Below are 27,073 nucleotides of genomic sequence, written 5' to 3'. Positions count from 1 at the left end.
ACCAAGGGTCAATCGGTAGGGACGTGGCGAGTGACTGGACATGCTCTCAACCGGGATACGCATCGGGTGCTTCGTGGGCTTGTCCAGACACCTTGCTGGGGGCCCCTCTTCCCAAGCTTCTGATTGTCGGCAGGTGGGCCTGAACACTGCCATTTCTACAAAGTTCCCAGGACATGTGGATGCTGGTCTGGGAAACACTCTTTGAGCACCTCCGCCTTACAGGAAGACGACCCAGCCGAAGGACCGCACGCATGAGGTGGAAGACGTTGAACACCGGAGCGAGGCACAGGCAAATGGGACTCCCAGAAGAGGGTACCTCGACAGCTATTTGAAATGACACGCTGACAGCCTAAGGGGCACGAGTGAACTCAGGCTTGTTTGCTTTGACTCCCAGTCATCTATACTTGCAGGACGGCTCTGGGTTTTCTCCTGGAAACCAACACTCCTTGCAATGGAGTCCCTGATGCCCACGGAGAAGCGTTTTCTCCCTGGGGTTTCCGGCATGGGTGCTCTTAGGCACAGATCCCCGCACCGTGGAGCCATTCCAGAGGAGGCTACGGGTTCTGGGTCCTAATCCTGCCTCTTCCACTTTGGAGACCTCTCCTTACTTTCTTCCTTCTGGGAATGAAGATACCCAAGCGCCATGGTGTCAATGTGATCTGAGTCCCAGGATTTCCCTTTGAGCATCATCCCCAAGGTGTAGCGTGCCACAGAAATATCATTGAGGACGGAATACTTTCACATACAGAAATGGGAGGGAAATGATTCCCCAAGCCATCGGCTGACTCAGCACTGACCCTGGACACCCCGTCGCGAGCGCTGTAAAAGTGCTCCTGACGTGACATGGAGGACGACTGGTGCAATGAAGCTAGGGAAGCCACGGCCTCTGAATCATTTCTTTGTCCCGCCCGCTCGGAAGCCGGTGTCCCTTGTGCCATTGTCTTCGGTGTTAAGCAAGAAAACAGACCAACAGCGAGGACAAGCCCCCCCCACCTACCCCCGAGAAACCCAAAAGCCTGCTGAAACACGGGATAGGTGCCATCACCTCTCAAGGCGACGGGTCAGACGTCTTTTAGTCTGGAAACTATCGTCCTGAGCCGCGATGCCTGGCACCAGTGGCTTAGGCGTGGGAGGGATCCTCTGTTCTGAACTCAACCTACCTGCTCCACGCCCAGGACCGGTCAAGGTGGGGCCCACTCCAGTGCTGCCTCCGCTGCCGGCGTTGAGGGTCGTGAAACCTGGATGTCCAGCACCACCTGAGGGAAACATAAAATGAACTTCTCATTTCAACGGTCCTTGGACTTTATCACCAATGGGGGATTGAACGATTCGGTCAGTTCCCGCCACAGAAAAGGCAGCCTGAATCCAGCGACTTTCTGTCCACAGTCCCCTAAGGTTGGATTCTACTCTAACATTCCTCCAACATTTTGCTGTCGTCCTTCCCATTTCCTGATTGGGGTTGTCGCTCCTTTCTTCCTAACGCTCATGTGTTCTGCATCTCCAATTGGCTCACACTAGGTCCTCCTCTATTCGTCTCCAGGAGGTTGCTTGCAAAGAAACGCCACCTTCCGCCCCGATCACACTGTCCCTCAGGGATGCAAGTCACACTGATGAAATGTCGTGCCGTAGCTAATGACACCCTTCCACTTAAAACACTCAAGACAGCCAGCTATAGCATTCCCTAGTGGCACGTTTTCTCTAACCCTGGCCTAATTTTTTTCACACTGGAGCTTGATCTGACTGAGGTCTGTACTAGATACTATCCGAATCCTAGACGATATGGAAGAAAAGCAAAACGGAACCCATAGGACAGCCACTCCATCTATCCTGGACCAAAACAAGTTAAATGCAAGTCTTTTGGGATAGAGTTTGACCTCCGCGGGTGGGAAAAGGCCAGTCAATTCCTTGTTTGCCATGTTTTCTCAAAAGCCCTACTCTCATGTCACTTCCTTCCTCAAAACCCGAAGTTGCAGATAACTCTCAGTGACAGGCGTTATGTTTTTTTTCTGTGTCTGTATGTGTGTGTGTGTGTGTGTGTGTCTGTGTGTGTGTCTGTGTGAGTGTTTTAAGTCAGAAGCAAGGTAGGAGTATACGAACCTGTTCTTGAAGGTTCTGACTGAAGTCCTCGAGTTGTTCCTGAGAAGAAAAAGAGAAATGAGGGGCCACGTGGTGACTCAGGCTGTTCAGCCTCTGACTGTGGATTAAGGCTCCGGTCATGATGTCAGGGTGGTGCGATGAAGCCCGGAGTTGGGCTCCGGGCAGGGTGTGGAGCCTGCTTGCGATTCAATCTCCCCCTCTCCCTCTGCCTGCAGCACGGCTAGGTGTACCATTCTGAGAATTTACCTTTTAGAGAGAAGAAGCAATGCACTTGAAGCTATCAAACGGTTATGTGACAGAAACCCACTTTCTCTTGACAAAGGCCACGGCCTCTGAATGACATTCTCAACTCGCTCCAACTTGCCTTTCTCTGCTTGGGGCTCTAGTGGTCTCACCGGCTGGCGATCCAGTCGGACCCTCCAAAAGCAACACTAACTCTGTCTCGGGAGCTCTGCTGAAGCAGCACGGATGGTGCTGCACGCGGCTTTCAAAGTCCTTTCCATACACTGGTTCGGGCAATTGGTTCACGGATTTCTTCACGTCCCGCCTCAGGTCGAAGGCGTAGCCAAGATGGCAAACCGTGACCCTATCCCAGGCCAGACCCAGTCTCAGAAGTCCAAAGGCGGGAATCTGGCAATTCCACAGAGACCCTGCTCTGCTCTACATCCCGTCTGAGCTGATGTCACAGAAACACTGCCGCGAAGCCCACACAAACCGGGCGGGGGGGTGGGGGTGGGGCCAGGAAGACGGGCACTACCCACGAAAGAGTGACGAATCCCTCCGAAGCCAAGGGCACCTGCCCTCAGGTCAGGAAGAAGATGCTTTCGACCTTGCATTGCCATACCTGGTCTGCCTGCCGAGGTTGCGCCTGGGGCACTTGACTCTCCACTTGTCCTCTCACCCCCATGGACTGTGCTGAAGCCCTCTGAAATTTCTGCGGAACCTGACACAACAGCGGAGAAAGGGTTTTACTTCGAGGCTGGCAGGATTCTGCATAGCACTCTTCCCAGGGAGGGCACAATGGAGTTTTCTACTACAAAAGCGTCCTGAAAGGACGCCTAGGATGTCTGCTGCTAGCTATCTCATACCAGTCTAATATCACATACAGCTCCGTCTTGAGAGCGACATGGGTCGTGCTCAGCGCCACCGAAGAGGTGCTAAGGGGTCTCTCCTGACTTGTCTGATTTCCCTGCGCTTGGCGCTCCTGTGCTAGGTTCCTTGGGCAAGTGATGTCTTGCTTACCTCCTCCGGTTGCTGCGGTCGGGCCGCCGGTTCCTCCTGAAAAGAGACAGCAGAGGAAACATTACCCTAGACAGAAATCAATTCATTTACTCTGACAGAAGCCCCACACAGCAGGCCGTATTATTGTTCTTCCCATGGGACCGACGGGGCTCACTGACGTCGTGCTCCAGGTCAACCCGGGAGTGGGCAGCAGATCCAGGAGCCAAAGCCAGGCAGTCTCCCCCTGGACTTTCGACTCTAACGGTGCCTCTCGGAGCATCTGTGGGAAGGGCGCCATTCTCCACCACTTCCAATCGGCCTTATGTGGAGGTTCCGGCAAAGGCCCACAAAGGCAGAGACGTGACATTCTACACACACAGCAGACCCGAGGGATACAGAAGCTTTCACTCAACGGACAGAACATCCCCGTGGCAAACCGCTCCTCAGTCCTTACCACGGCACGCCCCGGGATCAAACCGTTCCGGGCGCCACCCCTTGGTGGACCAAACTTTGAGGAGCGCCACGCCAAGCCCCTGCACCTAGTATTGCCTGACAGCCAAAAGATGGAGCTGCAGACTGGGCGTCCTTGCCCAAGCATCCCGATCCGCACTTGTGGAAGCAGACACTGAATGGTCGTTGCCCTCACCCTGCAGTCAAGTCACTACTCTGATGGGGAGCCCCCAGTGTCTTCGTGTGGGCAGCTAGACCTTCGATCTTTTACCATCTTCCTGTCATGAGCTCTGGAACTGACGCCCAGCAAGTAGCTACAAGGTAAATAGTAAATCCGGAAGTCGGCCAGGGGAACACAAACGGAGGAAAAGAAAGTCGGGCCACAGACTCGTTAATAAATACATAAAGAGAAGTCCCAGGCTGTGTCTGACAGACAGGATTTCTCATGGTACCTGACGGACTTTTGATTCATCCTGAAAGCGATCAGACCACTGCGGGATTCGAAGCAGTGCAGTTGACAGAGGGACAAGCTCAATTTCTGGAAGGTCCCTGCCACGCACCGTGCACCAAGGGTCAATCGGTAGGGACGTGGCGAGTGACTGGACATGCTCTCAACCGGGATACGCATCGGGCGCTTCGGGGGCTTGTCCAGACACCTTGCTGGGGGCCCCTCTTCCCAAGCTTCTGATTGTCGGCAGGTGGGCCTGAACACTGCCATTTCTACAAAGTTCCCAGGACATGTGGATGCTGGTCTGGGAAACACTCTTTGAGCACCTCCGCCTTACAGGAAGACGACCCAGCCGAAGGACCGCACGCATGAGGTGGAAGACGTTGGACACCGGAGCGAGGCACAGGCAAATGGGACTCCCAGGAGAGGGTACCTCGACACCTATTTGAAATGACACACTGACAGCCTAAGGGGCACGAGTGAACTCAGGCTTCTTTGCTTTGACTCCCAGTCATCTATACTTGCAGGACGGCTCTGGGTTTTCTCCTGGAAACCAACACTCCTTGCAATGGAGTCCCTGATGCCCACGGAGAAGCGTTTTCTCCCTGGGGTTTCCGGCATGGGTGCTCTTAGGCACAGATCCACGCACCGTGGAGCCATTCCAGAGGAGGCTACGGGTTCTGGGTCCTAATCCTGCCTCTTCCACTTTGGAGACCTCTCCTTACTTTCTTCCTTCTGGGAATAAAGATACCCAAGCGCCATGGTGTCAATGTGATCTGAGTCCCAGGATTTCCCTTTGAGCATCATCCCCAAGGTGTAGCGTGCCACAGAAATATCATTGAGGACGGAATACTTTCACGTACAGAAATGGGGAGGGAAATGATTCCCCAAGCCATCGGCTGACTCAGCACTGACCCTGGACACCCCGTCGCGAGTGCTGTAAAAGTGCTCCTGACATGACATGGAGGACGACTGGTGCAATAAAGCTAGGGAAGCCACGGCCTCTGAATCATTTCTTTGTCCCGCCCGCTCGGAAGCCGGTGTCCCTTGTGCCACTGTCTTCGGCGTTAAGCAAGAAAACAGACCAACAGCGAGGACAAGCCCCACCCCCCACGCCCGAGAAACCCAAAAGCCTGCTGAAACACGGGATAGGTGCCATCACCTCTCAAGGCGACAGGTCAGACGTCTTTTAGTCTGGAAACTATCGTCCTGAGCCGCGATGCCTGGCACCAGTGGCTTAGGCGTGGGAGGGATCCTCTGTTCTGAACTCAACCTACCTGCTCCACGCCCAGGACCGGTCAAGGTGGGGCCCACTCCAGTGCTGCCTCCGCTGCCGGCGTTGAGGGTCGTGAAACCTGGATGTCCAGCACCACCTGAGGGAAACATAAAATGAACTTCTCATTTCAACGGTCCTTGGACTTTATCACCAATGGGGGATTGAACGATTCGGTCAGTTCCCGCCACAGAAAATGCAGCCTGAATCCATCGACTTTCTGTCCACAGTCCCCTAAGGTTGGATTCTACTCTAACATTCCTCCAACATTTTGTTGTCGTCCTTCCCATTTCCTGATTGGGGTTGTCGCTCCTTTCTTCCTAACGCTCCTGTGTTCTGCATCTCCAATTGGCTCACACTAGGTCCTCCTCTATTCGTCTCCAGGAGGTTGCTTTCAAGGAAACGCCACCTTCCGCCCCGATCACACTGTCCCTCAGGGATGCAAGTCACACTGATGAAATGTCGTGCCGTAGCTAATGACACCCTTCCACTTAAAACACTCAAGACAGCCAGCTATAGCATTCCCTAGTGGCACGTTTTCTCTAACCCTGGCCTAATTTTTTCACACTGGAGGTTGATCTGACTGAGGTCTGTACTAGATACTATCCGAATCCTAGACGATATGGAAGAAAAGCAAAACGGAACCCATAGGACAGCCACTCCATCTATCCTGGACCAAAACAAGTTAAATGCAAGTCTTTTGGGATAGAGTTTGACCTCCGTGGGTGGGAAAAGGCCAGTCAATTCCTTGTTTGCCATGTTTTCTCAAAAGCCCTACTCTCATGTCACTTCTTTCCTCAAAACCCGAAGTTGCAGATAACTCTCAGTGACAGGCATCGTGTTTTTTGTGTGTGTCTGTATGTGTGTGTGTGTGTGTGTGTGTGTGTGTGTGTGTCTGTGTGTCTGTGTGAGTGTTTTAAGTCAGAAGCAAGGTAGGAGTATACGAACCTGTTCTTGAAGGTTCTGACTGAAGTCCTCGAGTTGTTCCTGAGAAGAAAAAGAGAAATGAGGGGCCACGTGGTGACTCAGGCCGTTCAGCCTCTGACTGTGGATTAAGGCTCCGGTCATGATGTCAGGGTGGTGCGATGAAGCCCGGAGTTGGGCTCCGGGCAGGGTGTGGAGCCTGCTTGCGATTCAATCTCCCCCTCTCCCTCTGCCTACAGCACGGCTAGGTGTACCATTCTGAGAATTTACCTTTTAGAGAGAAGAAGCAATGCACTTGAAGCTATCAAACGGTTATGTGACAGAAACCCACTTTCTCTTGACAAAGGCCATGGCCTCTGAATGACATTCTCAACTCGCTCCAACTTGCCTTTCTCTGCTTGGGGCTCTAGTGGTCTCACCGGCTGGCGATCCAGTCAGACCCTCCAAAAGCAACACTAACTCTGTCTCGGGAGCTCTGCTGAAGCAGCACGGATGGTGCTGCACGCGGCTTTCAAAGTCCTTTCCATACACTGGTTCGGGCAATTGGTTCACGGATTTCTTCACGTCCCGCCTCAGGTCGAAGGCGTAGCCAAGATGGCAAACCGTGACCCTATCCCAGGCCAGACCCAGTCTCAGAAGTCCAAAGGCGGGAATCTGGCAATTCCACAGAGACCCTGCTCTGCTCTACATCCCGTCTGAGCTGATGTCACAGAAACACTGCCGCGAAGCCCACACAAACCGGGCGGGGGGGTGGGGGTGGGGCCAGGAAGACGGGCACTACCCACGAAAGAGTGACGAATCCCTCCAAAGCCAAGGGCACCTGCCCTCAGGTCAGGAAGAAGATGCTTTCGACCTTGCATTGCCATACCTGGTCTGCCTGCCGAGGCTGCGCCTGGGGCACTTGACTCTCCACTTGTCCTCTCACCCCCATGGACTGTGCTGAAGCCCTCTGAAATTTCTGCGAAACCTGGCACAACAGCGGAGAAAGGGTTTTACTTCGAGGCTGGCAGGATTCTGCATAGCACTCTTCCCTGGGAGGGCACAATGGAGTTCTCTACTACAAAAGCGTCTTGAAAGGACGCCTAGGATGTCTGCCGCTAGCTATCTCATACCAGTCTAATATCACATACAGCTCCATCTTGAGAGCGACATGGGTCGTGCTCAGCGCCACCGAAGAGGTGCTAAGGGGTCTCTCCTGACTTGTCTGATTTCCCTGCGCTTGGCAATCCTGTGCTAGGTATCTTGGGCAAGTGATGTCTTGCTTACCTCCTCCGGTTGCTGCGGGCGGGCCGCCGGTTCCTCCTGAAAAGAGACAGCAGAGGAAACATTACCCTAGACAGAAATCAATTCATTTACTCTGACAGAAGCCCCACACAGCAGGCCGTATTATTGTTCTTCCCATGGGACCGACGGGGCTCACTGACGTCGTGCTCCAGGTCAGCCCTGGAGTGGGCAGCAGATCCAGGAGCCAAAGCCAGGCAGTCTCCCCCTGGACGTTCGACTCTAACGGTGCCTCTCGGAGCATCTGTGGGAAGGGCGCCATTCTCCACCACTTCCAATCGGCCTTATGTGGTGGTTCTGGCAAAGGCCCACAAAGGCAGAGATGTGACATCTACACACACAGCAGACCCGAGGGAAACAGAAGCTTTCACTCAACGGACAGAACATCCCCGTGGCAAACCGCTCCTCAGTCCTTACCACGGCACGCCCCGGGATCAAACCGTTCCGGGCGCGAACACTTGGTGGACCAAACTTTGAGGAGCGCCACGCCAAGCCCCTGCACCTAGTATTGCCTGACAGCCAAAAGATGGAGCTGCAGACTGGGCGTCCTTGCCCAAGCATCCCGATCCGCACTTGTGGAAGCAGACACTGAATGGTCGTTGCCCTCACCCTGCAGTCAAGTCACTACTCTGATGGGGAGCCCCCAGTGTCTTCGTGTGGGCAGCTAGACCTTCGATCTTTTACCATCTTCCTGTCATGAGCTCTGGAACTGACGCCCAGCAAGTAGCTACAAGGTAAATAGTAAATCCGGAAGTCGGCCAGGGGAACACAAACGGAGGAAAAGAAAGTCGGGCCACAGACTCGTTAATAAATACATAAAGAGAAGTCCCAGGCTGTGTCTGACAGACAGGATTTCTCATGGTACCTGACGGACTTTTGATTCATCCTGAAAGCGATCAGACCACTGCGGGATTCGAAGCAGTGCAGTTGACAGGGGGACAAGCTCAATTTCTGGAAGGTCCCTGCCACGCACCGTGCACCAAGGGTCAATCGGTAGGGACGTGGCGAGTGACTGGACATGCTCTCAACCGGGATACGCATCGGGCGCTTCGGGGGCTTGTCCAGACACCTTGCTGGGGGCCCCTCTTCCCAAGCTTCTGATTGTCGGCAGGTGGGCCTGAACACTGCCATTTCTACAAAGTTCCCAGGACATGTGGATGCTGGTCTGGGAAACACTCTTTGAGCACCTCCGCCTTACGGGAAGACGACCCAGCCGAACGACCGCACGCATGAGGTGGAAGACGTTGAACACCGGAGCGAGGCACAGGCAAATGGGACTCCCAGGAGAGGGTACCTCGACAGCTATTTGAAATGACACACTGACAGCCTAAGGGGCACGAGTGAACTCAGGCTTGTTTGCTTTGACTCCCAGTCATCTATACTTGCAGGACGGCTCTGGGTTTTCTCCTGGAAACCAACACTCCTTGCAATGGAGTCCCTGATGCCCACGGAGAAGCGTTTTCTCCCTGGGGTTTCCGGCATGGGTGCTCTTAGGCACAGATCCCTGCACCGTGGAGCCATTCCACAGGAGGCTACGGGTTCTGGGTCCTAATCCTGCCTCTTCCACTTTGGAGACCTCTCCTTACTTTCTTCCTTCTGGGAGTAAAGATACCCAAGCGCCATGGTGTCAATGTGATCTGAGTCCCAGGATTTCCCTTTGAGCATCATCCCCAAGGTGTAGCGTGCCACAGAAATATCATTGAGGACGGAATACGTTCACATACAGAAATGGGAGGGAAATGATTCCCCAAGCCATCGGCTGACTCAGCACTGACCCTGGACACCCCGTCGCGAGTGCTGTAAAAGTGCTCCTGACATGACATGGAAGACAACTGGTGCAATGAAGCTAGGGAAGCCACGGCCTCTGAATCATTTCTTTGTCCCACCCGCTCAGAAGCCGGTGTCCCTTGTGCCATTGTCTTCGGTGTTAAGCAAGAAAACAGACCAACAGCGAGGACAAGCCCCACCTCCCACGCCCGAGAAACCCAAAAGCCTGCTGAAACACGGGATAGATGCCATCACCTCTCAAGGCGACGGGTCAGACGTCTTTTAGTCTGGAAACTATCGTCCTGAGCCGCGATGCCTGGCACCAGTGGCTTAGGCGTGGGAGGGATCCTCTGTTCTGAACTCAACCTACCTGCTCCACGCCCAGGACCGGTCAAGGTGGGGCCCACTCCAGTGCTGCCTCCGCTGCCGGCGTTGAGGGTCGTGAAACCTGGATGTCCAGCACCACCTGAGGGAAACATAAAATGAACTTCTCATTTCAACGGTCCTTGGACTTTATCACCAATGGGGGATTGAACGATTCGGTCAGTTCCCGCCACAGAAAAGGCAGCCTGAATCCAGCGACTTTCTGTCCACAGTCCCCTAAGGTTGGATTCTACTCTAACATTCCTCCAACATTTTGTTGTCGTCCTTCCCATTTCCTGATTGGGGTTGTCGCTCCTTTCTTCCTAACGCTCCTGTGTTCTGCATCTCCAATTGGCTCACACTAGGTCCTCCTCTATTCGTCTCCAGGAGGTTGCTTTCAAAGAAACGCCACCTTCCGCCCCGATCACACTGTCCCTCAGGGATGCAAGTCACACTGATGAAATGTCGTGCCGTAGCTAATGACACCCTTCCACTTAAAACACTCAAGACAGCCAGCTATAGCATTCCCTAGTGGCACGTTTTCTCTAACCCTGGCCTAATTTTTTTCACACTGGAGCTTGATCTGACTGAGGTCTGTACTGGATACTATCCGAATCCTAGACGATATGGAAGAAAAGCAAAACGGAACCCATAGGACAGCCACTCCATCTATCCTGGACCAAAACAAGTTAAATGCAAGTGTTTTGGGATAGAGTTTGACCTCCGTGGGTGGGAAAAGGCCAATCAATTCCTTGTTTGCCATGTTTTCTCAAAAGCCCTACTCTCATGTCACTTCCTTCCTCAAAACCCGAAGTTGCAGATAACTCTCAGTGACAGGAGTCGTGTTTTTTGTGTGTGTCTGTATGTGTGTGTGTGTGTGTGTGTGTGTGTGTGTGTGTGTGTCTGAGTGTTTTAAGTCAGAAGCAAGGTGGGAGTATACGAACCTGTTCTTGAAGGTTCTGACTGAAGTCCTCGAGTTGTTCCTGAGAAGAAAAAGAGAAATGAGGGGCCACGTGGTGACTCAGGCCGTTCAGCCTCTGACTGTGGATTAAGGCTCCGGTCATGATGTCAGGGTGGTGCGATGAAGCCCGGAGTTGGGCTCCGGGCAGGGTGTGGAGCCTGCTTGCGATTCAATCTCCCCCTCTCCCTCTGCCTACAGCACGGCTAGGTGTACCATTCTGAGAATTTACCTTTTAGAGAGAAGAAGCAATGCACTTGAAGCTATCAAACTGTTATGTGACAGAAACCCACTTTCTCTTGACAAAGGCCACGGCCTCTGAATGACATTCTCAACTCGCTCCAACTTGCCTTTCTCTGCTTGGGGCTCTAGTGGTCTCACTGGCTGGCGATCCAGTCGGACCCTCCAAAAGCAACACTAACTCTGTCTCGGGAGCTCTGCTGAAGCAGCACGGATGGTGCTGCACGCGGCTTTCAAAGTCCTTTCCATACACTGGTTCGGGCAATTGGTTCACGGATTTCTTCACGTCCCGCCTCAGGTCGAAGGCGTAGCCAAGATGGCAAACCGTGACCCTATCCCAGGCCAGACCCAGTCTCAGAAGTCCAAAGGCGGGAATCTGGCAATTCCACAGAGACCCTGCTCTGCTCTACATCCCGTCTGAGCTGATGTCACAGAAACACTGCCGCGAAGCCCACACAAACCGGGCGGGGGGGTGGGGGTGGGGCCAGGAAGACGGGCACTACCCACGAAAGAGTGACGAATCCCTCCGAAGCCAAGGGCACCTGCCCTCAGGTCAGGAAGAAGATGCTTTCGACCTTGCATTGCCATACCTGGTCTGCCTGCCGAGGTTGCGCCTGGGGCACTTGACTCTCCACTTGTCCTCTCACCCCCATGGACTGTGCTGAAGCCCTCTGAAATTTCTGCGGAACCTGACACAACAGCGGAGAAAGGGTTTTACTTCGAGGCTGGCAGGATTCTGCATAGCACTCTTCCCTGGGAGGGCACAATGGAGTTTTCTACTACAAAAGCGTCCTGAAAGGACGCCTAGGATGTCTGCCGCTAGCTATCTCATACCAGTCTAATATCACATACAGCTCCGTCTTGAGAGCGACATGGGTCGTGCTCAGCGCCACCGAAGAGGTGCTAAGGGGTCTCTCCTGACTTGTCTGATTTCCCTGCGCTTGGCGCTCCTGTGCTAGGTTCCTTGGGCAAGTGATGTCTTGCTTACCTCCTCCGGTTGCTGCGGTCGGGCCGCCGGTTCCTCCTGAAAAGAGACAGCAGAGGAAACATTACCCTAGACAGAAATCAATTCATTTACTCTGACAGAAGCCCCACACAGCAGGCCGTATTATTGTTCTTCCCATGGGACCGACGGGGCTCACTGACGTCGTGCTCCAGGTCAGCCCGGGAGTGGGCAGCAGATCCAGGAGCCAAAGCCAGGCAGTCTCCCCCTGGACTTTCGACTCTAACGGTGCCTCTCGGAGCATCTGTGGGAAGGGCGCCATTCTCCACCACTTCCAATCGGCCTTATGTGGAGGTTCCGGCAAAGGCCCACAAAGGCAGAGACGTGACATTCTACACACACAGCAGACCCGAGGGATACAGAAGCTTTCACTCAACGGACAGAACATCCCCGTGGCAAACTGCTCCTCAGTCCTTACCACGGCACGCCCCGGGATCAAACCGTTCCGGGCGCCACCCCTTGGTGGACCAAACTTTGAGGAGCGCCACGCCAAGCCCCTGCACCTAGTATTGCCTGACAGCCAAAAGATGGAGCTGCAGACTGGGCGTCCTTGCCCAAGCATCCCGATCCGCACTTGTGGAAGCAGACACTGAATGGTCGTTGCCCTCACCCTGCAGTCAAGTCACTACTCTGATGGGGAGCCCCCAGTGTCTTCGTGTGGGCAGCTAGACCTTCGATCTTTTACCATCTTCCTGTCATGAGCTCTGGAACTGACGCCCAGCAAGTAGCTACAAGGTAAATAGTAAATCCGGAAGTCGGCCAGGGGAACACAAACGGAGGAAAAGAAAGTCGGGCCACAGACTCGTTAATAAATACATAAAGAGAAGTCCCAGGCTGTGTCTGACAGACAGGATTTCTCATGGTACCTGACGGACTTTTGATTCATCCTGAAAGCGATCAGACCACTGCGGGATTCGAAGCAGTGCAGTTGACAGGGGGACAAGCTCAATTTCTGGAAGGTCCCTGCCACGCACCGTGCACCAAGGGTCAATCGGTAGGGACGTGGCGAGTGACTGGACATGCTCTCAACCGGGATACGCATCCGGGGCTTCGGGCGCTTGTCCAGACACCTTGCTGGGGGCCCCTCTTCCCAAGCTTCTGATTGTCGGCAGGTGGGCCTGAACACTGCCATTTCTACAAAGTTCCCAGGACATGTGGATGCTGGTCTGGGAAACACTCTTTGAGCACCTCCGCCTTACAGGAAGACGACCCAGCCGAAGGACCGCACGCATGAGGTGGAAGACGTTGAACACCGGAGCGAGGCACAGGCAAATGGGACTCCCAGGAGAGGGTACCTCGACACCTATTTGAAATGACACACTGACAGCCTAAGGGGCACGAGTGAACTCAGGCTTGTTTGCTTTGACTCCCAGTCATTTATACTTGCAGGACGGCTCTGGGTTTTCTCCTGGAAACCAACACTCCTTGCAATGGAGTCCCTGATGCCCACGGAGAAGCGTTTTCTCCCTGGGGTTTCCGGCATGGGTGCTCTTAGGCACAGATCCACGCACCGTGGAGCCATTCCAGAGGAGGCTACGGGTTCTGGGTCCTAATCCTGCCTCTTCCACTTTGGAGACCTCTCCTTACTTTCTTCTTCTGGGAATAAAGATACCCAAGTGCCATGGTGTCAATGTGATCTGAGTCCCAGGATTTCCCTTTGAGCATCATCCCCAAGGTGTAGCGTGCCACAGAAATATCATTGAGGACGGAATACTTTCACATACAGAAATGGGAGGGAAATGATTCCCCAAGCCATCGGCTGACTCAGCACTGACCCTGGACACCCCGTCGCGAGTGCTGTAAAAGTGCTCCTGACATGACATGGAGGACGACTGGTGCAATGAAGCTAGGGAAGCCACGGGCTCTGAATCATTTCTTTGTCCCGCCCGCTCGGAAGCCGGTGTCCCTTGTGCCATTGTCTTCGGTGTTAAGCAAGAAAACAGACCAACAGCGAGGACAAGCCCCACCCCCCACGCCCGAGAAACCCAAAAGCCTGCTGAAACACGGGATAGGTGCCATCACCTCTCAAGGCGACGGGTCAGACGTCTTTTAGTCTGGAAACTATCGTCCTGAGCCGCGATGCCTGGCACCAGTGGTTAGGCGTGGGAGGGATCCTCTGTTCTGAACTCAACCTACCTGCTCCACGCCCAGGACCGGTCAAGGTGGGGCCCACTCCAGTGCTGCCTCCGCTGCCGGCGTTGAGGGTCGTGAAACCTGGATGTCCAGCACCACCTGAGGGAAACATAAAATGAACTTCTCATTTCAACGGTCCTTGGACTTTATCACCAATGGGGGATTGAACGATTCGGTCAGTTCCCGCCACAGAAAAGGCAGCCTGAATCCAGCGACTTTCTGTCCACAGTCCCCTAAGGTTGGATTCTACTCTAACATTCCTCCAACATTTTGTTGTCGTCCTTCCCATTTCCTGATTGGGGTTGTCGCTCCTTTCTTCCTAACGCTCCTGTGTTCTGCATCTCCAATTGGCTCACACTAGGTCCTCCTCTATTCGTCTCCAGGAGGTTGCTTTCAAAGAAACGCCACCTTCCGCCCCGATCACACTGTCCCTCAGGGATGCAAGTCACACTGATGAAATGTCGTGCCGTAGCTAATGACACCCTTCCACTTAAAACACTCAAGACAGCCAGCTATAGCATTCCCTAGTGGCACGTTTTCTCTAACCCTGGCCTAATTTTTTTCACACTGGAGCTTGATCTGACTGAGGTCTGTACTGGATACTATCCGAATCCTAGACGATATGGAAGAAAAGCAAAACGGAACCCATAGGACAGCCACTCCATCTATCCTGGACCAAAACAAGTTAAATGCAAGTCTTTTGGGATAGAGTTTGACCTCCGCGGGTGGGAAAAGGCCAGTCAATTCCTTGTTTGCCATGTTTTCTCAAAAGCCCTACTCTCATGTCACTTCCTTCCTCAAAACCCGAAGTTGCAGATAACTCTCAGTGACAGGCGTTGTGTTTTTTTTGTGTGTCTGTATGTGTGTGTGTGTGTGTGTGTGTGTGTGTGAGTGTTTTAAGTCAGAAGCAAGGTAGGAGTATACGAACCTGTTCTTGAAGGTTCTGACTGAAGTCCTCGAGTTGTTCCTGAGAAGAAAAAGAGAAATGAGGGGCCACGTGGTGACTCAGGCCGTTCAGCCTCTGACTGTGGATTAAGGCTCCGGTCATGATGTCAGGGTGGTGCGATGAAGCCCGGAGTTGGGCTCCGGGCAGGGTGTGGAGCCTGCTTGCGATTCAATCTCCCCCTCTCCCTCTGCCTACAGCACGGCTAGGTGTACCATTCTGAGAATTTACCTTTTAGAGAGAAGAAGCAATGCACTTGAAGCTATCAAACTGTTATGTGACAGAAACCCACTTTCTCTTGACAAAGGCCACGGCCTCTGAATGACATTCTCAACTCGCTCCAACTTGCCTTTCTCTGCTTGGGGCTCTAGTGGTCTCACCGGCTGGCGATCCAGTCGGACCCTCCAAAAGCAACACTAACTCTGTCTCGGGAGCTCTGCTGAAGCAGCACGGATGGTGCTGCACGCGGCTTTCAAAGTCCTTTCCATACACTGGTTCGGGCAATTGGTTCACGGATTTCTTCACGTCCCGCCTCAGGTCGAAGGCGTAGCCAAGATGGCAAACCGTGACCCTATCCCAGGCCAGACCCAGTCTCAGAAGTCCAAAGGCGGGAATCTGGCAATTCCACAGAGACCCTGCTCTGCTCTACATCCCGTCTGAGCTGATGTCACAGAAACACTGCCGCGAAGCCCACACAAACCGGGCGGGGGGGTGGGGGTGGGGCCAGGAAGACGGGCACTACCCACGAAAGAGTGACGAATCCCTCCGAAGCCAAGGGCACCTGCCCTCAGGTCAGGAAGAAGATGCTTTCGACCTTGCATTGCCATACCTGGTCTGCCTGCCGAGGTTGCGCCTGGGGCACTTGACTCTCCACTTGTCCTCTCACCCCCATGGACTGTGCTGAAGCCCTCTGAAATTTCTGCGGAACCTGACACAACAGCGGAGAAAGGGTTTTACTTCGAGGCTGGCAGGATTCTGCATAGCACTCTTCCCTGGGAGGGCACAATGGAGTTTTCTACTACAAAAGCGTCCTGAAAGGACGCCTAGGATGTCTGCCGCTAGCTATCTCATACCAGTCTAATATCACATACAGCTCCGTCTTGAGAGCGACATGGGTCGTGCTCAGCGCCACCGAAGAGGTGCTAAGGGGTCTCTCCTGACTTGTCTGATTTCCCTGCGCTTGGCGCTCCTGTGCTAGGTTCCTTGGGCAAGTGATGTCTTGCTTACCTCCTCCGGTTGCTGCGGTCGGGCCGCCGGTTCCTCCTGAAAAGAGACAGCAGAGGAAACATTACCCTAGACAGAAATCAATTCATTTACTCTGACAGAAGCCCCACACAGCAGGCCGTATTATTGTTCTTCCCATGGGACCGACGGGGCTCACTGACGTCGTGCTCCAGGTCAGCCCGGGAGTGGGCAGCAGATCCAGGAGCCAAAGCCAGGCAGTCTCCCCCTGGACTTTCGACTCTAACGGTGCCTCTCGGAGCATCTGTGGGAAGGGCGCCATTCTCCACCACTTCCAATCGGCCTTATGTGGAGGTTCCGGCAAAGGCCCACAAAGGCAGAGACGTGACATTCTACACACACAGCAGACCCGAGGGATACAGAAGCTTTCACTCAACGGACAGAACATCCCCGTGGCAAACTGCTCCTCAGTCCTTACCACGGCACGCCCCGGGATCAAACCGTTCCGGGCGCCACCCCTTGGTGGACCAAACTTTGAGGAGCGCCACGCCAAGCCCCTGCACCTAGTATTGCCTGACAGCCAAAAGATGGAGCTGCAGACTGGGCGTCCTTGCCCAAGCATCCCGATCCGCACTTGTGGAAGCAGACACTGAATGGTCGTTGCCCTCACCCTGCAGTCAAGTCACTACTCTGATGGGGAGCCCCCAGTGTCTTCGTGTGGGCAGCTAGACCTTCGATCTTTTACCATCTTCCTGTCATGAGCTCTGGAACTGACGCCCAGCAAGTAGCTACAAGGTAAATAGTAAATCCGGAAGTCGGCCAGGGGAACACAAACGGAGGAAAAGAAAGTCGGGCCACAGACTCGTTAATAAATACATAAAGAGAAGTCCCAGGCTGTGTCTGACAGACAGGATTTCTCATGGTACCTGACGGACTTTTGATTCATCCTGAAAGCGATCAGACCACTGCGGGATTCGAAGCAGTGCAGTTGACAGGGGGACAAGCTCAATTTCTGGAAGGTCCCTGCCACGCACCGTGCACCAAGGGTCAATCGGTAGGGACGTGGCGAGTGACTGGACATGCTCTCAACCGGGATACGCATCCGGGGCTTCGGGCGCTTGTCCAGACACCTTGCTGGGGGCCCCTCTTCCCAAGCTTCTGATTGTCGGCAGGTGGGCCTGAACACTGCCATTTCTACAAAGTTCCCAGGACATGTGGATGCTGGTCTGGGAAACACTCTTTGAGCACCTCCGCCTTACAGGAAGACGACCCAGCCGAAGGACCGCACGCATGAGGTGGAAGACGTTGAACACCGGAGCGAGGCACAGGCAAATGGGACTCCCAGGAGAGGGTACCTCGACACCTATTTGAAATGACACACTGACAGCCTAAGGGGCACGAGTGAACTCAGGCTTGTTTGCTTTGACTCCCAGTCATTTATACTTGCAGGACGGCTCTGGGTTTTCTCCTGGAAACCAACACTCCTTGCAATGGAGTCCCTGATGCCCACGGAGAAGCGTTTTCTCCCTGGGGTTTCCGGCATGGGTGCTCTTAGGCACAGATCCACGCACCGTGGAGCCATTCCACAGGAGGCTACGGGTTCTGGGGCCTAATCCTGCCTCTTCCACTTTGGAGACCTCTCCTTACTTTCTTCTTCTGGGAATAAAGATACCCAAGTGCCATGGTGTCAATGTGATCTGAGTCCCAGGATTTCCCTTTGAGCATCATCCCCAAGGTGTAGCGTGCCACAGAAATATCATTGAGGACGGAATACTTTCACATACAGAAATGGGAGGGAAATGATTCCCCAAGCCATCGGCTGACTCAGCACTGACCCTGGACACCCCGTCGCGAGTGCTGTAAAAGTGCTCCTGACATGACATGGAGGACGACTGGTGCAATGAAGCTAGGGAAGCCACGGGCTCTGAATCATTTCTTTGTCCCGCCCGCTCGGAAGCCGGTGTCCCTTGTGCCATTGTCTTCGGTGTTAAGCAAGAAAACAGACCAACAGCGAGGACAAGCCCCACCCCCCACGCCCGAGAAACCCAAAAGCCTGCTGAAACACGGGATAGGTGCCATCACCTCTCAAGGCGACGGGTCAGACGTCTTTTAGTCTGGAAACTATCGTCCTGAGCCGCGATGCCTGGCACCAGTGGTTAGGCGTGGGAGGGATCCTCTGTTCTGAACTCAACCTACCTGCTCCACGCCCAGGACCGGTCAAGGTGGGGCCCACTCCAGTGCTGCCTCCGCTGCCGGCGTTGAGGGTCGTGAAACCTGGATGTCCAGCACCACCTGAGGGAAACATAAAATGAACTTCTCATTTCAACGGTCCTTGGACTTTATCACCAATGGGGGATTGAACGATTCGGTCAGTTCCCGCCACAGAAAAGGCAGCCTGAATCCAGCGACTTTCTGTCCACAGTCCCCTAAGGTTGGATTCTACTCTAACATTCCTCCAACATTTTGTTGTCGTCCTTCCCATTTCCTGATTGGGGTTGTCGCTCCTTTCTTCCTAACGCTCCTGTGTTCTGCATCTCCAATTGGCTCACACTAGGTCCTCCTCTATTCGTCTCCAGGAGGTTGCTTTCAAAGAAACGCCACCTTCCGCCCCGATCACACTGTCCCTCAGGGATGCAAGTCACACTGATGAAATGTCGTGCCGTAGCTAATGACACCCTTCCACTTAAAACACTCAAGACAGCCAGCTATAGCATTCCCTAGTGGCACGTTTTCTCTAACCCTGGCCTAATTTTTTTCACACTGGAGCTTGATCTGACTGAGGTCTGTACTGGATACTATCCGAATCCTAGACGATATGGAAGAAAAGCAAAACGGAACCCATAGGACAGCCACTCCATCTATCCTGGACCAAAACAAGTTAAATGCAAGTCTTTTGGGATAGAGTTTGACCTCCGCGGGTGGGAAAAGGCCAGTCAATTCCTTGTTTGCCATGTTTTCTCAAAAGCCCTACTCTCATGTCACTTCCTTCCTCAAAACCCGAAGTTGCAGATAACTCTCAGTGACAGGCGTTGTGTTTTTTTTGTGTGTCTGTATGTGTGTGTGTGTGTGTGTGTGTGTGTGTGTGAGTGTTTTAAGTCAGAAGCAAGGTAGGAGTATACGAACCTGTTCTTGAAGGTTCTGACTGAAGTCCTCGAGTTGTTCCTGAGAAGAAAAAGAGAAATGAGGGGCCACGTGGTGACTCAGGCCGTTCAGCCTCTGACTGTGGATTAAGGCTCCGGTCATGATGTCAGGGTGGTGCGATGAAGCCCGGAGTTGGGCTCCGGGCAGGGTGTGGAGCCTGCTTGCGATTCAATCTCCCCCTCTCCCTCTGCCTACAGCACGGCTAGGTGTACCATTCTGAGAATTTACCTTTTAGAGAGAAGAAGCAATGCACTTGAAGCTATCAAACTGTTATGTGACAGAAACCCACTTTCTCTTGACAAAGGCCACGGCCTCTGAATGACATTCTCAACTCGCTCCAACTTGCCTTTCTCTGCTTGGGGCTCTAGTGGTCTCACCGGCTGGCGATCCAGTCGGACCCTCCAAAAGCAACACTAACTCTGTCTCGGGAGCTCTGCTGAAGCAGCACGGATGGTGCTGCACGCGGCTTTCAAAGTCCTTTCCATACACTGGTTCGGGCAATTGGTTCACGGATTTCTTCACGTCCCGCCTCAGGTCGAAGGCGTAGCCAAGATGGCAAACCGTGACCCTATCCCAGGCCAGACCCAGTCTCAGAAGTCCAAAGGCGGGAATCTGGCAATTCCACAGAGACCCTGCTCTGCTCTACATCCCGTCTGAGCTGATGTCACAGAAACACTGCCGCGAAGCCCACACAAACCGGGCGGGGGGGTGGGGGTGGGGCCAGGAAGACGGGCACTACCCACGAAAGAGTGACGAATCCCTCCGAAGCCAAGGGCACCTGCCCTCAGGTCAGGAAGAAGATGCTTTCGACCTTGCATTGCCATACCTGGTCTGCCTGCCGAGGTTGCGCCTGGGGCACTTGACTCTCCACTTGTCCTCTCACCCCCATGGACTGTGCTGAAGCCCTCTGAAATTTCTGCGGAACCTGACACAACAGCGGAGAAAGGGTTTTACTTCGAGGCTGGCAGGATTCTGCATAGCACTCTTCCCTGGGAGGGCACAATGGAGTTTTCTACTACAAAAGCGTCCTGAAAGGACGCCTAGGATGTCTGCCGCTAGCTATCTCATACCAGTCTAATATCACATACAGCTCCGTCTTGAGAGCGACATGGGTCGTGCTCAGCGCCACCGAAGAGGTGCTAAGGGGTCTCTCCTGACTTGTCTGATTTCCCTGCGCTTGGCGCTCCTGTGCTAGGTTCCTTGGGCAAGTGATGTCTTGCTTACCTCCTCCGGTTGCTGCGGTCGGGCCGCCGGTTCCTCCTGAAAAGAGACAGCAGAGGAAACATTACCCTAGACAGAAATCAATTCATTTACTCTGACAGAAGCCCCACACAGCAGGCCGTATTATTGTTCTTCCCATGGGACCGACGGGGCTCACTGACGTCGTGCTCCAGGTCAGCCCGGGAGTGGGCAGCAGATCCAGGAGCCAAAGCCAGGCAGTCTCCCCCTGGACTTTCGACTCTAACGGTGCCTCTCGGAGCATCTGTGGGAAGGGCGCCATTCTCCACCACTTCCAATCGGCCTTATGTGGAGGTTCCGGCAAAGGCCCACAAAGGCAGAGACGTGACATTCTACACACACAGCAGACCCGAGGGATACAGAAGCTTTCACTCAACGGACAGAACATCCCCGTGGCAAACTGCTCCTCAGTCCTTACCACGGCACGCCCCGGGATCAAACCGTTCCGGGCGCCACCCCTTGGTGGACCAAACTTTGAGGAGCGCCACGCCAAGCCCCTGCACCTAGTATTGCCTGACAGCCAAAAGATGGAGCTGCAGACTGGGCGTCCTTGCCCAAGCATCCCGATCCGCACTTGTGGAAGCAGACACTGAATGGTCGTTGCCCTCACCCTGCAGTCAAGTCACTACTCTGATGGGGAGCCCCCAGTGTCTTCGTGTGGGCAGCTAGACCTTCGATCTTTTACCATCTTCCTGTCATGAGCTCTGGAACTGACGCCCAGCAAGTAGCTACAAGGTAAATAGTAAATCCGGAAGTCGGCCAGGGGAACACAAACGGAGGAAAAGAAAGTCGGGCCACAGACTCGTTAATAAATACATAAAGAGAAGTCCCAGGCTGTGTCTGACAGACAGGATTTCTCATGGTACCTGACGGACTTTTGATTCATCCTGAAAGCGATCAGACCACTGCGGGATTCGAAGCAGTGCAGTTGACAGGGGGACAAGCTCAATTTCTGGAAGGTCCCTGCCACGCACCGTGCACCAAGGGTCAATCGGTAGGGACGTGGCGAGTGACTGGACATGCTCTCAACCGGGATACGCATCCGGGGCTTCGGGCGCTTGTCCAGACACCTTGCTGGGGGCCCCTCTTCCCAAGCTTCTGATTGTCGGCAGGTGGGCCTGAACACTGCCATTTCTACAAAGTTCCCAGGACATGTGGATGCTGGTCTGGGAAACACTCTTTGAGCACCTCCGCCTTACAGGAAGACGACCCAGCCGAAGGACCGCACGCATGAGGTGGAAGACGTTGAACACCGGAGCGAGGCACAGGCAAATGGGACTCCCAGGAGAGGGTACCTCGACACCTATTTGAAATGACACACTGACAGCCTAAGGGGCACGAGTGAACTCAGGCTTGTTTGCTTTGACTCCCAGTCATTTATACTTGCAGGACGGCTCTGGGTTTTCTCCTGGAAACCAACACTCCTTGCAATGGAGTCCCTGATGCCCACGGAGAAGCGTTTTCTCCCTGGGGTTTCCGGCATGGGTGCTCTTAGGCACAGATCCACGCACCGTGGAGCCATTCCACAGGAGGCTACGGGTTCTGGGGCCTAATCCTGCCTCTTCCACTTTGGAGACCTCTCCTTACTTTCTTCTTCTGGGAATAAAGATACCCAAGTGCCATGGTGTCAATGTGATCTGAGTCCCAGGATTTCCCTTTGAGCATCATCCCCAAGGTGTAGCGTGCCACAGAAATATCATTGAGGACGGAATACTTTCACATACAGAAATGGGAGGGAAATGATTCCCCAAGCCATCGGCTGACTCAGCACTGACCCTGGACACCCCGTCGCGAGTGCTGTAAAAGTGCTCCTGACATGACATGGAGGACGACTGGTGCAATGAAGCTAGGGAAGCCACAGCCTCTGAATCATTTCTTTGTCCCGCCCGCTCGGAAGCCGGTGTCCCTTGTGCCATTGTCTTCGGTGTTAAGCAAGAAAACAGACCAACAGCGAGGACAAGCCCCACCCCCCACGCCCGAGAAACCCAAAAGCCTGCTGAAACACGGGATAGGTGCCATCACCTCTCAAGGCGACGGGTCAGACGTCTTTTAGTCTGGAAACTATCGTCCTGAGCCGCGATGCCTGGCACCAGTGGTTAGGCGTGGGAGGGATCCTCTGTTCTGAACTCAACCTACCTGCTCCACGCCCAGGACCGGTCAAGGTGGGGCCCACTCCAGTGCTGCCTCCGCTGCCGGCGTTGAGGGTCGTGAAACCTGGATGTCCAGCACCACCTGAGGGAAACATAAAATGAACTTCTCATTTCAACGGTCCTTGGACTTTATCACCAATGGGGGATTGAACGATTCGGTCAGTTCCCGCCACAGAAAAGGCAGCCTGAATCCAGCGACTTTCTGTCCACAGTCCCCTAAGGTTGGATTCTACTCTAACATTCCTCCAACATTTTGTTGTCGTCCTTCCCATTTCCTGATTGGGGTTGTCGCTCCTTTCTTCCTAACGCTCCTGTGTTCTGCATCTCCAATTGGCTCACACTAGGTCCTCCTCTATTCGTCTCCAGGAGGTTGCTTTCAAAGAAACGCCACCTTCCGCCCCGATCACACTGTCCCTCAGGGATGCAAGTCACACTGATGAAATGTCGTGCCGTAGCTAATGACACCCTTCCACTTAAAACACTCAAGACAGCCAGCTATAGCATTCCCTAGTGGCACGTTTTCTCTAACCCTGGCCTAATTTTTTTCACACTGGAGCTTGATCTGACTGAGGTCTGTACTGGATACTATCCGAATCCTAGACGATATGGAAGAAAAGCAAAACGGAACCCATAGGACAGCCACTCCATCTATCCTGGACCAAAACAAGTTAAATGCAAGTCTTTTGGGATAGAGTTTGACCTCCGCGGGTGGGAAAAGGCCAGTCAATTCCTTGTTTGCCATGTTTTCTCAAAAGCCCTACTCTCATGTCACTTCCTTCCTCAAAACCCGAAGTTGCAGATAACTCTCAGTGACAGGCGTTGTGTTTTTTTTGTGTGTCTGTATGTGTGTGTGTGTGTGTGTGTGTGTGTGTGAGTGTTTTAAGTCAGAAGCAAGGTAGGAGTATACGAACCTGTTCTTGAAGGTTCTGACTGAAGTCCTCGAGTTGTTCCTGAGAAGAAAAAGAGAAATGAGGGGCCACGTGGTGACTCAGGCCGTTCAGCCTCTGACTGTGGATTAAGGCTCCGGTCATGATGTCAGGGTGGTGCGATGAAGCCCGGAGTTGGGCTCCGGGCAGGGTGTGGAGCCTGCTTGCGATTCAATCTCCCCCTCTCCCTCTGCCTACAGCACGGCTAGGTGTACCATTCTGAGAATTTACCTTTTAGAGAGAAGAAGCAATGCACTTGAAGCTATCAAACTGTTATGTGACAGAAGCCCACTTTCTCTTGACAAAGGCCACGGCCTCTGAATGACATTCTCAACTCGCTCCAACTTGCCTTTCTCTGCTTGGGGCTCTAGTGGTCTCACCGGCTGGCGATCCAGTCGGACCCTCCAAAAGCAACACTAACTCTGTCTCGGGAGCTCTGCTGAAGCAGCACGGATGGTGCTGCACGCGGCTTTCAAAGTCCTTTCCATACACTGGTTCGGGCAATTGGTTCACGGATTTCTTCACGTCCCGCCTCAGGTCGAAGGCGTAGCCAAGATGGCAAACCGTGACCCTATCCCAGGCCAGACCCAGTCTCAGAAGTCCAAAGGCGGGAATCTGGCAATTCCACAGAGACCCTGCTCTGCTCTACATCCCGTCTGAGCTGATGTCACAGAAACACTGCCGCGAAGCCCACACAAACCGGGCGGGGGGGTGGGGGTGGGGCCAGGAAGACGGGCACTACCCACGAAAGAGTGACGAATCCCTCCGAAGCCAAGGGCACCTGCCCTCAGGTCAGGAAGAAGATGCTTTCGACCTTGCATTGCCATACCTGGTCTGCCTCCCGAGGTTGCGCCTGGGGCACTTGACTCTCCACTTGTCCTCTCACCCCCATGGACTGTGCTGAAGCCCTCTGAAATTTCTGCGGAACCTGACACAACAGCGGAGAAAGGGTTTTACTTCGAGGCTGGCAGGATTCTGCATAGCACTCTTCCCTGGGAGGGCACAATGGAGTTTTCTACTACAAAAGCGTCCTGAAAGGACGCCTAGGATGTCTGCCGCTAGCTATCTCATACCAGTCTAATATCACATACAGCTCCGTCTTGAGAGCGACATGGGTCGTGCTCAGCGCCACCGAAGAGGTGCTAAGGGGTCTCTCCTGACTTGTCTGATTTCCCTGCGCTTGGCGCTCCTGTGCTAGGTTCCTTGGGCAAGTGATGTCTTGCTTACCTCCTCCGGTTGCTGCGGTCGGGCCGCCGGTTCCTCCTGAAAAGAGACAGCAGAGGAAACATTACCCTAGACAGAAATCAATTCATTTACTCTGACAGAAGCCCCACACAGCAGGCCGTATTATTGTTCTTCCCATGGGACCGACGGGGCTCACTGACGTCGTGCTCCAGGTCAGCCCGGGAGTGGGCAGCAGATCCAGGAGCCAAAGCCAGGCAGTCTCCCCCTGGACTTTCGACTCTAACGGTGCCTCTCGGAGCATCTGTGGGAAGGGCGCCATTCTCCACCACTTCCAATCGGCCTTATGTGGAGGTTCCGGCAAAGGCCCACAAAGGCAGAGACGTGACATTCTACACACACAGCAGACCCGAGGGATACAGAAGCTTTCACTCAACGGACAGAACATCCCCGTGGCAAACCGCTCCTCAGTCCTTACCACGGCACGCCCCGGGATCAAACCGTTCCGGGCGCCACCCCTTGGTGGACCAAACTTTGAGGAGCGCCACGCCAAGCCCCTGCACCTAGTATTGCCTGACAGCCAAAAGATGGAGCTGCAGACTGGGCGTCCTTGCCCAAGCATCCCGATCCGCACTTGTGGAAGCAGACACTGAATGGTCGTTGCCCTCACCCTGCAGTCAAGTCACTACTCTGATGGGGAGCCCCCAGTGTCTTCGTGTGGGCAGCTAGACCTTCGATCTTTTACCATCTTCCTGTCATGAGCTCTGGAACTGACGCCCAGCAAGTAGCTACAAGGTAAATAGTAAATCCGGAAGTCGGCCAGGGGAACACAAACGGAGGAAAAGAAAGTCGGGCCACAGACTCGTTAATAAATACATAAAGAGAAGTCCCAGGCTGTGTCTGACAGACAGGATTTCTCATGGTACCTGACGGACTTTTGATTCATCCTGAAAGCGATCAGACCACTGCGGGATTCGAAGCACTGCAGTTGACAGGGGGACAAGCTCAATTTCTGGAAGGTCCCTGCCACGCACCGTGCACCAAGGGTCAATCGGTAGGGACGTGGCGAGTGACTGGACATGCTCTCAACCGGGATACGCATCCGGGGCTTCGGGCGCTTGTCCAGACACCTTGCTGGGGGCCCCTCTTCCCAAGCTTCTGATTGTCGGCAGGTGGGCCTGAACACTGCCATTTCTACAAAGTTCCCAGGACATGTGGATGCTGGTCTGGGAAACACTCTTTGAGCACCTCCGCCTTACAGGAAGACGACCCAGCCGAAGGACCGCACGCATGAGGTGGAAAACGTTGAACACCGGAGCGAGGCACAGGCAAATGGGACTCCCAGAAGAGGGTACCTCGACAGCTATTTGAAATGACACACTGACAGCCTAAGGGGCACGAGTGAACTCAGGCTTGTTTGCTTTGACTCCCAGTCATCTATACTTGCAGGACGGCTCTGGGTTTTCTCCTGGAAACCAACACTCCTTGCAATGGAGTCCCTGATGCCCACGGAGAAGCGTTTTCTCCCTGGGGTTTCCGGCATGGGTGCTCTTAGGCACAGATCCACGTACCGTGGAGCCATTCCAGAGGAGGCTACGGGTTCTGGGTCCTAATCCTGCCTCTTCCACTTTGGAGACCTCTCCTTACTTTCTTCTTCTGGGAATAAAGATACCCAAGCGCCATGGTGTCAATGTGATCTGAGTCCCAGGATTTCCCTTTGAGCATCATCCCCAACGTGTAGCGTGCCACAGAAATATCATTGAGGACGGAATACTTTCACATACAGAAATGGGAGGGAAATGATTCCCCAAGCCATCGGCTGACTCAGAACTGACCCTGGACACCCCGTCGCGAGTGCTGTAAAAGTGCTCCTGACATGACATGGAGGACGACTGGTGCAATGAAGCTAGGGAAGCCACGGCCTCTGAATCATTTCTTTGTCCCGCCCGCTCGGAAGCCGGTGTCCCTTGTGCCATTGTCTTCGGTGTTAAGCAAGAAAACAGACCAACAGCGAGGACAAGCCCCCCCCACCTACCCCCGAGAAACCCAAAAGCCTGCTGAAACACGGGATAGGTGCCATCACCTCTCAAGGCGACGGGTCAGACGTCTTTTAGTCTGGAAACTATCGTCCTGAGCCGCGATGCCTGGCACC

The 27,073-nt window shown here is 53.9% G+C and overlaps 1 protein-coding gene across 1 annotated transcript in view; it reads right to left on the bottom strand.

The window, feature by feature from the left end:
* The window catches only part of MUC19 (mucin 19, oligomeric), a 313,802-nt gene that overhangs the window by 171,495 nt on the left and 115,234 nt on the right, over positions 1–27,073 (bottom strand). The window contains 16 exon segments of the mRNA XM_087855394.1: positions 2,098–2,136; positions 2,942–3,040; positions 3,340–3,375; positions 9,832–9,927; positions 10,769–10,807; positions 11,613–11,711; positions 12,011–12,046; positions 14,162–14,257; positions 15,087–15,125; positions 15,931–16,029; positions 16,329–16,364; positions 18,480–18,575; positions 19,407–19,445; positions 20,251–20,349; positions 20,649–20,684; positions 22,800–22,895. Coding sequence (XP_087711520.1) covers positions 2,098–2,136; positions 2,942–3,040; positions 3,340–3,375; positions 9,832–9,927; positions 10,769–10,807; positions 11,613–11,711; positions 12,011–12,046; positions 14,162–14,257; positions 15,087–15,125; positions 15,931–16,029; positions 16,329–16,364; positions 18,480–18,575; positions 19,407–19,445; positions 20,251–20,349; positions 20,649–20,684; positions 22,800–22,895 — 1,080 coding nt within the window.

The sequence above is a fragment of the Ursus americanus genome, chromosome 25 (assembly GCF_024610735.1).
Source record: "Ursus americanus isolate L20-20 chromosome 25, mUrsAme1.1.p, whole genome shotgun sequence".
NCBI classification, from domain to species: Eukaryota; Metazoa; Chordata; class Mammalia; order Carnivora; family Ursidae; genus Ursus; species Ursus americanus.
This window is presented reverse-complemented; position numbering and strand designations above follow the sequence as displayed.